This window comes from Leuresthes tenuis, unplaced genomic scaffold (genome assembly GCF_036924035.1).
Source record: "Leuresthes tenuis unplaced genomic scaffold, fLeuTen1.0.hap1 SCAF_6, whole genome shotgun sequence".
In the NCBI taxonomy this organism is placed as follows: Eukaryota; Metazoa; Chordata; class Actinopteri; order Atheriniformes; family Atherinopsidae; genus Leuresthes; species Leuresthes tenuis.
In genome coordinates this window covers 16,876,073-16,887,876 of record NW_027325360.1, presented here as the reverse complement: position 1 = coordinate 16,887,876, position 11,804 = coordinate 16,876,073, and the positions used below count along the sequence as shown (strand labels likewise).

The 11,804-nt window shown below is 39.7% G+C and overlaps 1 protein-coding gene across 1 annotated transcript; it reads right to left on the bottom strand.

Annotated features, from left to right (window-relative positions):
• Positions 1–525: 525 nt before the first annotated feature.
• Positions 526–7,600, bottom strand: LOC140309026 (leucine-rich repeat-containing protein 43-like). The gene is given in 12 exon segments (XM_072386863.1): positions 526–677; positions 920–1,004; positions 1,543–1,773; positions 2,483–2,563; positions 2,640–2,779; positions 3,161–3,332; positions 3,743–3,903; positions 3,994–4,232; positions 6,497–6,636; positions 6,920–7,030; positions 7,204–7,380; positions 7,469–7,600. Coding segments are annotated over 12 exon segments (1,821 nt in total).
• Between the last annotated feature and the right edge of the window lie 4,204 nt (positions 7,601–11,804).

Below are 11,804 nucleotides of genomic sequence, written 5' to 3'. Positions count from 1 at the left end.
CACATCCAGGATTTCCAAAAGCCCAGAAGAGATGGAGAAATATGCCATAAACATTCTAACTAACCTGAACAAATGCAACCTCGTGTTCAGGAAACATTAAGTCCCTCTCGTTGACATTTAGAAGCAGCACTTTAAGCTGTTTACAAGATACAGTTTCAGGCCTTTTGCCGTCTCTGGTGTGAAGGTCTATTAACAGTTGCTACGCAGTATAACTTAGCTGCTCTGAGGTATGTTTCTGTAATTGCTGAAAAAAAAACGTGCATCAATCAACATTTAAAATGGTGTTGCAGTGCACTTATCGCAATAATCCTCACAGAGGGAAGCTGTGAGGTGTTTGTGATAAGAACATATTATTGGACACTTTTACATTTAGACTCCTCATTCTTTTCCGGCCCTTTCAGAAGCAGCTGTTTTGCATGTGACACCGAATAAATACTACAGCTTGATAAGAGTTTACAATAAACACTCATGTAGACATGTAAGCAATAAATGGTTGTACACATGTTTAATGCAGCTGCATGGTTATCACGGTCGGGTAAGAAGTCGCGCCTCAGATGCCGACTGCCATTTCTCCAGCTCCACGCTCAGCTCCACCGTCACCGTGATCAGCTGGCCGGGTTCATCAGAGTCGTCTGTGGTGACTTCCACGTCTTGTTGCTTACTTCCTTTTCTTTTACCTGCCACGCACAGCATCAAATAAACACACATACTGATAACCTGAAGCACACCAAATAACTGTTTCCACCTCTAACGTTCCTTTAAACACAAATCATGAGTACTTCGTAATGAGGATAACCTGAAAGTAACTCCTCATCATCCACCCGCAGCAGCTCTGATTCTCAAAATGCTGCAGTCTGGTGCCATTTTAAAACACATATTACGTTTTTTATTCAGACCTCTTATTGTTTGTCTGTTTAACCTTTTGAAGATGCTGTATCCTTCTGTGTTGCTTTCTTGTCCTTGTCCTCCATCTTCTTCTTCTCCTTTTTTTTCTCTCCCAAATCCTTCAAATGTGTGAAAGACAGACCACACGCAGCACATAAGAGCTCCTCTCTGTTTCACAACTCGAGGTTTTTAGTCCCAAGGCGTAGGACAAAGCCACAAAAACAGCTTTTTTCCTGCTGCTATCACTGAACTGAGCGAGTTGTAGCAGTTATATTTTGCATAAACACATTCACTTCTTTCCTCACATATTAATTCATCCATGTCCAAAATGTGGTCTTATTCTGGTCAAACTTTATTTATGTTACCGACTGACCTTTTTCTATCTTAAGTGTCCTAAATTGTGGATTCAAAGCACTTGACTCATTATATTATAATTATTAGGAATGTTTAACATGTTTTAGTAGATCAACTGGTTTATGTTTTATCTTTTATCTATAGTTTATGTCTGACTGCAGAACAAATGTACAGGTTCAGGAAAAAAAACATAAATATGAACCTGACCTTGACCGGTTCTGTTGCACAGAATATGTCCCAAGTCAAGTCCCAAATATGAAGCCGTGTTGTTTCAAGCACCAGTTCTGTTGCATTTAAACTTACTTTTTCAGGTGTTTGCAAAGGCTCCACCTCAGAGTCTATGCTCAGGGGACCAAAGTCACAGATCACATTGACCTTCTGACCTCCCTTGACCAGGCTTTGCAGGGGGACGTGTGCAGAGCCAAGAACTCTTCTAATGGGGGCGTCGTGAATCAGTTCTGGTACGCTCTTCGTCTTTTTGTCTTTAGACTTGTCTTTAGACTTGTCTTTGGTGGAAGCAGATTTGACCGGACACTGAAGAAGATATCGGGACATTCAATTCAATCACGTTTGGATCCATTTCTAGAATCTGAGCAGAAAGCTTCGTGGCTCTTTGTTTAATCATAATGTTTTTGTTGAGCTGTTCTCTAGACTCAGTAAGAAAAGGATAAAGATTAAGATTAAAAGATCAACACATATATAAGACTTTCAAACTAGTAACACTTATTCAGTCTGGACCACAATATAATATATTATCATTTTAATTGAACTTATATGTTCATCAGGGCACACATTTTCCTTTGCAGCTGGGAGCAGCCATCCTTAAACTCAATCATTAAACATGGCTGCAATTATCTATAGTGACAAAGTAAATAAGTGACTTGGATACAAAAAAGCGTAAAAAAAAAAAGATAAATATCAGTGTGGAGGTTCTGGCAGGCTGAGGTGCCTTTGAGCAAGGCACCGTACCCCCATGCTCCCCAGGTGCTGTGATATGTGCTTGGCATCTTTCTCCATGAGTGTGTGACCCTGTGCATGTGTGTGTTCAACAGGATGGGTCAAATCCGGAGAGTAATTTTGTGTGAGGCACCTGACTAACATGACAATAAAGTAATCTTAATCTTATGTTTCTGCAGCATGGGCTTTGTTAACTAACAAGCAGTTCAGGATTTCCTGAATAGCAGAATCTTGAACTTACTGAGGTGTCTGCAGTTATTTTGTGGAACTTAAATGAGAAACTCACTTCTTTGCCCTTTCCACCTTTCATTGTTTGGCTTGGTTTTGCCACTGGGACGTCTTCGGAGGCTGCAGGCCATGACAGGACCTAAAATGCCAAAGTCCAAATGTAAGTTCTGACACAGTTCACATTTAAAACCGCCAAATGACCCTATTTTCCGTACCTTTTCCTCCTCCAGTCTGAGATAAAGACCATGATTGAGAAATTTCTTAAAGTCTTTCAGAGAGCTAACAAAATATGTTTGTGTGTCACTGAAGTCCACACACTCTGACCATATCAGTTTTGATGTGCTGTGAGGTGACACTGAAAAAAAACGAGGAAAAAAATAAATGAGTCATGGTCTCATATTTATATGACAAGTCAGTGATTAAGATATGCAAATATGGACATTTACAACTGATGATGATGAGTGATCAGCCGCATCATCTACAACTCTCCACCAGTTTTTCTGACTGCACAAGAAAGCGAATACATTTCAGATGCGTATATGAAAAAACTCATCCGTTGCTTTAAAGGAAACGTCATTGTGAGAGTATTTCCTTCCTACTACTCTCTTACTAACGGTCTGCAGGTTTCTAATCTCTGTTTTTAAACAGCTGCGTGAGCTCGATCCCTTTCTGTGTATTAATCCATGTGCCTGTAGGCCTGCAACCTGTCCAGCTCCAGTTTGATAAGTATTCTTACAGTGTACATTTTCACAGCAGCGTTTCTCAGCATTGGCCGCCATTACTCCCGTGTCTGTTGTGGACGTTTCTCTTTCACAGTTGTTGTTTGATTGTAGGTCAGAGTCACTGTCGCTGTCCTCTGTCACTTGTGCTGTGGATGCCATGTCAGGTTTGGATTCACTGTCAAGTTTCTGTGAACGACACCAGAGGAGAATTCAAGATGAATATCTAGTTCATACAATGCCTGTGCAGTTGCACTTCCAATTGAAAACTCCACATTTTTCACATTTTAGTTCAAGTATAACTTTGCAAAGTACATCTTTATGTTAACGTGCTAATGCTATAACCGCATTAGTTCTATTCAAAACAATCAAAAGTGATTCTTACAGCCCCATTTCACAACATACGGAACCTAAATGTTTTTGAGGGGGGATAAAATTGTATTAAAATTTTGAAAAAAAATGTATTTCCAACATAAAATCCTATGACATTTGCCAAATAAAACATGGTAACAATGAAACAAATTTCATTTTTAAGATGGGGGACTGGGTTGAAATTGCAGATATGCATGAAACAACAAATTGTGGGTGGGATACATCACCATGTCATCGGGTGTATGATGACTAAGGAATTCGTATGTGATGAAATATCCGTAGGTGACAACAGGGAAGTCGGGAGTTCCATTCGCCCTCATCAGTGGGTCTGGGATTCCCCTCAGTTTGCCCACACTCACTGTGGCCAATGCCACATCCACTATCATATCTGTGCAAATAGAAATAATGACATGATAAACACACTTCATATGAATGAAATAACACAGCTGGGGGAAACACCTTCACAATCCACACTTACCACTCATGTTGGCCAAGCCCCTGAAATTATACCTCTCATCAGGGAAGATCCGTGAGCCGTCCAGGCAAGCAAGCTGTGGGAGGCTGTCCACAGTGAAGCCTGGATACGCAGGCGCAAGGGTGATGGGGTTTCCCTCCAGCACCAGTATCTTGAGGCATGGGAGGGTGCACAAGGCATTCAGTAGTTTCTGCTGGTCCTGAAACTCACAGTCGCCGAGGTCCAAACTCACCAGCTGTGGCCTGAGTTTTACAGATGAACTGTGTGAAGGACTGGATGGCAACGTTTAATGCAACAATGAACATAAAGAGGGGGGTTTAAAAAGTAACATGGTTACTTTTTATTTGCTTTTAAATCAGTGACTGTTACATCCAGCTAAAAAGGAGCATTTTTTTTTGTTGCCTTTTTTCACACAGGAGTTAAGTCAATAAAAGGTAAGTCTTCTGGGGTTTAGTTCCAAAAAATAATGTTGTTTTTTTTTTTTAAATGTTGCATTTCCCATATTACAACCCCTGGTTCTAAAACACCCACATTTTTTGTCGCAAGTATTTCCATTTTGTACAGACAGACAGCCAGTCTCGTGCCATTTGTTACTGAGTTAAACCTTTAAGACTTCTTTAGACTTCCAGTCTATGGCGCAATGTTTGTCTATTTTTGAATTGGCCAGTTCAACCCATGACTTAAATGTATTTGTCGGAAAACTGAGGATTTTTCCACTGGAACGCAAGTGTGATGAGTAACAACTTTCAACAGAGAGGATATCAAAAATATGTAATAAATTATGCTGCCAACACAAATGAAAGACGAATCTAAGTCTGATCAAAAATTGGAAAAGAAAAGAAAATATACATATTTTGTTGAATTTAACCATCCAATTTTCTCTCGAAGATACATTGGGACTGATAAGTTTAATAATCTGAAACGCGCTCACCACATGGTCTGATCATAGATTTTGATTTGAAATGTTTTATGTAGGGATGCACAGTCACCTCACAGCAAGAGGGTTCTAGGTTCAAATCCCACTGGGGCCTTTCTGTGTGGAGTTTGCATGGTCTCCCTGTGTATGTGTGGGATTTCTCCAGGTACTCCAGCTTCTTCCCACTGTCCAAAAACATGTATGATATGTTAATTAGTGGAGTTTAATTGGTTGTTTGTCTCTGGGTGACCCTGTGATGGACTGGCAACCTTTCCAGGGTGGATCCTGCCTCTCACCTGATGACAGCTAGGATGGGCTCCAGCCCTCTGAATTGGATTAAGTGGGCAATGAAAATGGATGGATGTAATATATCTCTTTATTTTGTGATGTCCTTATAGTTTGTGATTCAATGGATGTGCTTTGTGAAGGTATCACATGTATTTCTGTGTGTGTCTCTGATGGATGTATCTCCATTTGTTTTCAAATTAACTTATTTTTGCAACTCTGCATTTTGTTCCATTAAAATTTTTCTCAACCCTGGTGTAAGAGAGTGATTATGTGATCACTAACGAGTGACCCTTTCTGATAAACAAAAACAAAAAAAATAGGAGCTTTTGTTTTACTGGAACTGATTTTGAGGAAGGCCCTCAGTTTTAAGTATTGATCAGTAAATCTGGATGCATATAAGATTAGAGTGTGCTACACATTATATTTATCTATCTATCTATGTATTTGTTTGTTTATAGATTTATTCATTTTTGGAATGAGATTGTGCCTTAAAGGAGGATTCAGTATCGTCTGTGACCGAACTCCAAATGAGAGAATTTTTTGACAGTATAATAGCCTGCCAGGTATTTCTATATCAGCTGCGTGTGCTGGTGGGATCTCTCAGGCTCTTTATTCTTTCTCATATAGGAATAATGTGCTTGAAGGGTTATTGAGATTCATTTCTGTTTAAATGTACAGTTGCAAGGCAGCAACTGATCTGAAAAAAGAAGAACGCACCATAGAAGATAAGCTGAAGAGGAGTCGAGTGAATCACTATGATCAGAGGTGAAAAGACACGGTTAAAGAGGAAACTGTTGAACCGTACCACTGTTTCATTAAGACCTTGTGTCAACTTGTGGAAAAGAAGCGCATAATATGTCTGATTTGATGTGTTAAAGGTTCCACCTATCTTGAGTGTAAAACTTCATATTGACATAGCAAACAAACTGGGATTCTGTAAAAGCATGAACTCTTTGATCAGATTAAAACTAAACTCTGTTGGGGATTTATTTAAATCAGATTAAAAGATCCTCAACATCTTTTGCAGACATTGCTGTCATCTCTGACTGACCGCTTTGTGTCAGTGGGTTTCAATTTGAAAGCTGCTGTCAAATCACTCCAACTGTTCTATCATAGATGCGACAGAAACAAAAAGAGAGAAAAAGCCCTACAGGAACACATCCAGACAGGATGTCACATCACTGTCTGACCATATATGTAATTGAAAAGCCAACAATTAAACTTAATTTCTCATTTGACCTGATTGTGACTTAGCTCTTTAAAAAGCAGACATCTCCCATCTTTGTGTGTGTGTGACTTCACCAGTGTTGTCCCGTAAGATGAGAGGCATCTTCACGCAAACCCAGACTGTTTGAGCCGAGGCCGAGGTGCTGCAACCGAGAAGGCAGACTGCTTGTGAGGCTGTTTAAAGAACACAAGTGGTTTGCACGCAGCTCCAAAATCTTCAGAAAAAAAGAAAAAGTCTTTGAATCAGTTACTCGTCATTGTATTGCAACATCAGGGAGGAAAACTTATGATCAGATAAGTTGCCCTATCAGACTCGTAGTATTAGGCAACAGTGGCACAGCAACTCTTTCATCATTTTTGATGCCTTTGAAAATCAAGAGAAGCAACCATTTTCTGTTCTTTGCGATTAACGGTGAGTTCCTCATTGTGGAAACTGCACATAGTCTGATAAGCTACAGAGAAATGCTGCGTCACGCTGCTACAGGACCATGACTTTACCTTTAAGGTTTTGGGAAGGTACTCCACAGGGATTTCTGAAATTAGATTGGCACTCAGCACCAGTTCCTCCAGCTTTGAGAACTTCAGCAGACCGCTGTCAATGACTGATACCTGAATGCAATAGATACACCCTTAAAACCAATCATCAAGAACCCGTCCATCTTAGTTTTGCAAATTTCAATAACAGATGCCCACAGTTAAAGCTAAAAAAGCTTGGGCTCTGGTCACACAGAGTGAAATTAGTTTTCAGCATTTGGACGTTAAATTAAATCTTGTATACTCACGCCCTTGTCCAGGATACAAAGAGTTGTAAAGTAGTCATAAATGAAGTCTGTGTGCAGGCGCTTTGGTGTGAGCGCCGCCAGTCGTCTCAGGGCCGAAGCTTGAGGGCTCCATGATTCATCATGTTGATGCCAAGGTGAATGAGGGCAGTTTAGCAGATCCAGAAGATCATCAGTGGACTATTTGTCCACCATTATTTGTGTTTTATCCAAAAAAAAAAAAGTTATTGCACACAGTGATGTGAGCACTTTGAGTTGGTGCACAGACATGTTTTTTTCTAAGCTAATCCTGAAGACAGATCTGAAAACTTACCCATGAGCCATTACCACAGGGGAAGTCATTAAGACAAAGACGGCGAATCTTCTTCTCTAACACAGCAGAAAGTGTTTTTGAGCTCATAACTGCTGACAAAATCTACTGTGACTATATATATCACACACACACAGTAAAGGGAACCTGTTGCTGCAGTATATAAGACAATGAATCCATTGTCAGCCTGACTGTGACCGGTGCTTGTTTACAAACTTTTGCTTGTTGCATGGCAACAGCTGGCTCCAGGAACCTTGCTATAAATTAGGTAGTTAGACAGTGTCCCAAATCACTCACTCATTCCCTACGCCCTACTCCCTACATAGGGAAATAAATGTAGTGCACTATAGAGAGAGCTCAACAGAAAAATTTGTTTGTTTACAAACTTTTGCTTGTTGCATGGCAACAGCTGGCTCCAGGAACCTTGCTATAAGTTAGGCTGTGTCCAAAATCACTCACTCATTCCGTACGCCCTACTCCCTACATAGGGAAATAAATGTAGTGCACTATCGACTGAGCTCAACAGAAAAATCTTTCGACACTTTTGGACACTACTCTCAGCACCGGTAATTATGTCATCGCTGTCACTACATTTCGCGGTGAATTGTGGGATACATTGAGTGCACTTCTCTAACTCATTATAGTGAGCATCAAAAATCCCTAAACATTCAGACACCACTGCAAAATGGAGTGGTCACTATATAGTGGTTAGGGAGGGATTTCGGACACAGCCTATGACTGTGAAACAGGTACACGCTCAGAGCCTAGAGCACAGACAACTCTAGAATGCTTTCCAACCTTAGTCTCGATTCCAACTTTTCACAACTGTTCCTTAGCACACCTGCACTCACTGTTCCTGATGGAAGTATGAATACTCTCTGGTTTTCACTTGTCATTTTCAGATTCTCTTTTTAACTACTGAGTCATGTTTCTGTGGCTCTTTGGGTGTTTTTGACTGTGCGTTTCATTGGATTTTTCCTCAGTAACTTAATTTGTCTGCTCCATGCACAACGCACACACATTGCGTTGGTGTTGGTACTACATCACAACACTTGACACAACACAACTTAATTCTCCTCAGATTCAAGGAAACCTTCCATGATACTATTCACAACCACTTGTTTTTTTTTTTACATTGTCAATGCTTTGAAAGTCATACTGCTCAGGATTTGGACTTTAAAGTTTTATATCTATGAAAAGGCTCAGACTGACAATTTTACATGGTAGGCATGCTAATTTTTGCAACATTGTTGGGGCTGAGAGACTGAATGAGTCAATGACGATTTCAAATAACATAAAACAGGAAAAATGGAATCAATGTGTGCCAATACTTAATAAATCAAACAATCAAATTTTACCTCTGGTTGCCATCTATGAGTCTTCAGTGTGAATGGAAAACTCCTACATTACGTGGTGTGTTATCTAAATGAAGTATATTGAGATAGAGGTAGAAAGAACAGAAACCACTACCTTTATTATGGGATTTGTCTTTCTCGGAAATTCATTACCATATCTGGTGCATTTTTTAAATATGATTTGAAAGCTCTGTGATGGACTGGCGGCCTGTCCAGGGTGAACCCCACCTCTCACCCGATGACCGCTGGCATAGACTCCAACCCCCCGCAACCCGACCGACGGATTAAGCGGGTATAGAAAATGGATGGATGGATGAATTTGAAAGCCAAAATTTGGGCATTTCTATAGTTTTCATGGGTTTACAGAAATAGGAATAATTGTGAACGATGGCAACTTAGTGTTTTAAAACAACTAAAGTTGGGTTAGACCAGACTGGAGCCGTACCAATCTTATCTTAGAAAAGTCTGTGACACCTTGCGTCTCCTCCATGAGATAAATCACTGTGGTGAGCAGCGCCCTGCTCAGCTTCAACTTCACAGAAAAAATAGATTTTTCCAGTGATAATGCCACAACAGTCGTCACTGATAAGAAAATTAAAAAAAAACTCCACATTACAATAGGCTATATAAACATTATGTGGCAGTTCAGGATGATTATAGTCAACAGCAGACAGAAACAATCCAACCATGTGTCTGAGTAAAGGTAAGCTGGTTTTGATTTATTGTTACATGACTTTGCCAAACAGTTTCCATTGATAATTGATCTGAAAGAAAATAAGAGTGTCATGAATTTTGTAGAATAACTTTACCAACTTTTTACTTCCTTAACACTACACGCTCTTGTTTTGTAGAATAATCTTACATTTTGATTTGGCCATTTTTATTTCCAGTTATATTTCAGTATGAATGTATGTGACTTTCTATGCAGACGACAGCATCATATATTTTACGTTTAAATGTTTGCAGAGCTCCTGTTTTTCATCCTCACAATGATGAACATCTCCTCTATGGCTGGAGACCAGATGAGGAAATTTGGTTTAGCTTTGTGTGAACTAAAGATAGCAGAAGATAATTATGTAAGTAAGCATACTGTAACTTCATGTAATGCATGTGTTGGGATAAAAAAAAACTAATGTTCCACAGCATAAAGACATACTTCCTTCTCACTGTAGCTAGAGGAAACCTTTTAATCCATAATTTGTAAAAGAAAAAAAGAGTTGCCTTCAGCACTGCCTTTTTGATCAATTCTTACACTTCCTCTACAGATCAAGCACGTTTTCAGCAACGACGAACCGCAAGAATGCCAGCAATACTGGAGAAACAATTCAAAAACACAAGAGCTAGGATGTATCGAGACACTTGATGGAATAACTTTTCCTGTGGGAAACACCACAGAAGAGATCCAACACTCCATGTGTGCCATCAAAGACTACCTCGAAAGGCACCTGCCGGGCATCGTGCAGTGTCTGAACAATTCTCTGAACATCACCGATGGAGGGATATTTCAAACTCCCATAGACATCTTAAGCAAATATTACAATGTAACTGTTGAGTCAACAATATGCCATAGACATTTAAGTATTTTCAGTGTATATGCTCAGAAAGAAGCTGGCTTCCGAATAATTCACTTTGCCAGAAAATGGATGGAAGCTTTCACAGAGAAGATATCCTGTCACATATAATCTTCAGTACACTTAGGACAACAGCATGGTAGTTAGTTTTTGCTTTAATTTATGTATTTATTCGTTTGCTGGGCAGAGTCTCTATATTTATGCATATTTCTATTCTGACTGAAAGCTGTAGCCTTTGACATGAGTGACATAAGATTTACAACTGCAAAAATAAAATGATCACTTCAAAGCAGACAGCTTTTGTTTCATTCTGCACTTTGATTTCACACACACACACACACACACACACACACACACGCACACATGCAGCAAGGGGTCTTCACTTCTGATTGACACCGTTCACTCCAACACTTAAACCACAATCAATGAATGTCAAACCCTGTCCCCGATGACCCAAACCTGAATCTAAGCTTAACTTTAAAACCAAGTCGTAAGCTATATGTTGTTGATGGAGATTCAGGTCACACTAGTCCTTGAATGAAGGCAACTGAACTTCTTGTCTTGGTTTGTGAAGACGTTTCACCTCTTATCCGAATTTCTTCAATTCTACCTCCTCAGTTTAAAGTTATTTTTTCCCCTCTTACCGTAAATGGCTTCTTCAACTCCTCTCTCAGAAAATATTCAAGAAAGATGTGTCTTTTATTTGACATTTGATTTCACATGTGTTCATAGTATTAAGCTTTGCTCCAGATTCAATGTTTAAGCAAAACTTAAGTATGTTTCCATATGAAAAGGTTCATCCTTATGTCTGAAGAGAAGGAAAAACGTAATTTTTTTCAATAAATATTAAGTCTGGCCCACAACTTTGTCCAGGTTTTTAACTTTGGCCCGTTGTGTATTTGAGTTTGATACCCTGCTCTAAGAAATAAAGACACAAATGTCAAATTAAAAACAAAAAATGTAACCACAAGATTTATTGGCACCGACTCGTCCATGTCACTCTTCAATAAATTCCCTTTTAATCCAATAGTAAGGGAAATATACCACAATCTGCCACCACATTAAAACCCTTTTGCTTCTAGGTTTGCCATGTGTCACCAAAATAGTTCTGTTTCATCATGGCATGGACACCCTCAGATTTCCTGTGGTGTGCTTGGATGTCAGCCAACGGAATATTTATGCCCTGTTAAATTTGGAGATGGAGCTCCTGTGGATCAGCCTTGGGTTTCCAACATATTTCTACACTCATTTGGACTGGTTGTTAAGGCAGCACCTGGCACTTCGATTATAGGGAAAGGTGGGACTGCTGTTCTACCCTTGACCCATAACTGCTGTACCTCGCACTCTTAGAGGGATCCATGTTTTCAG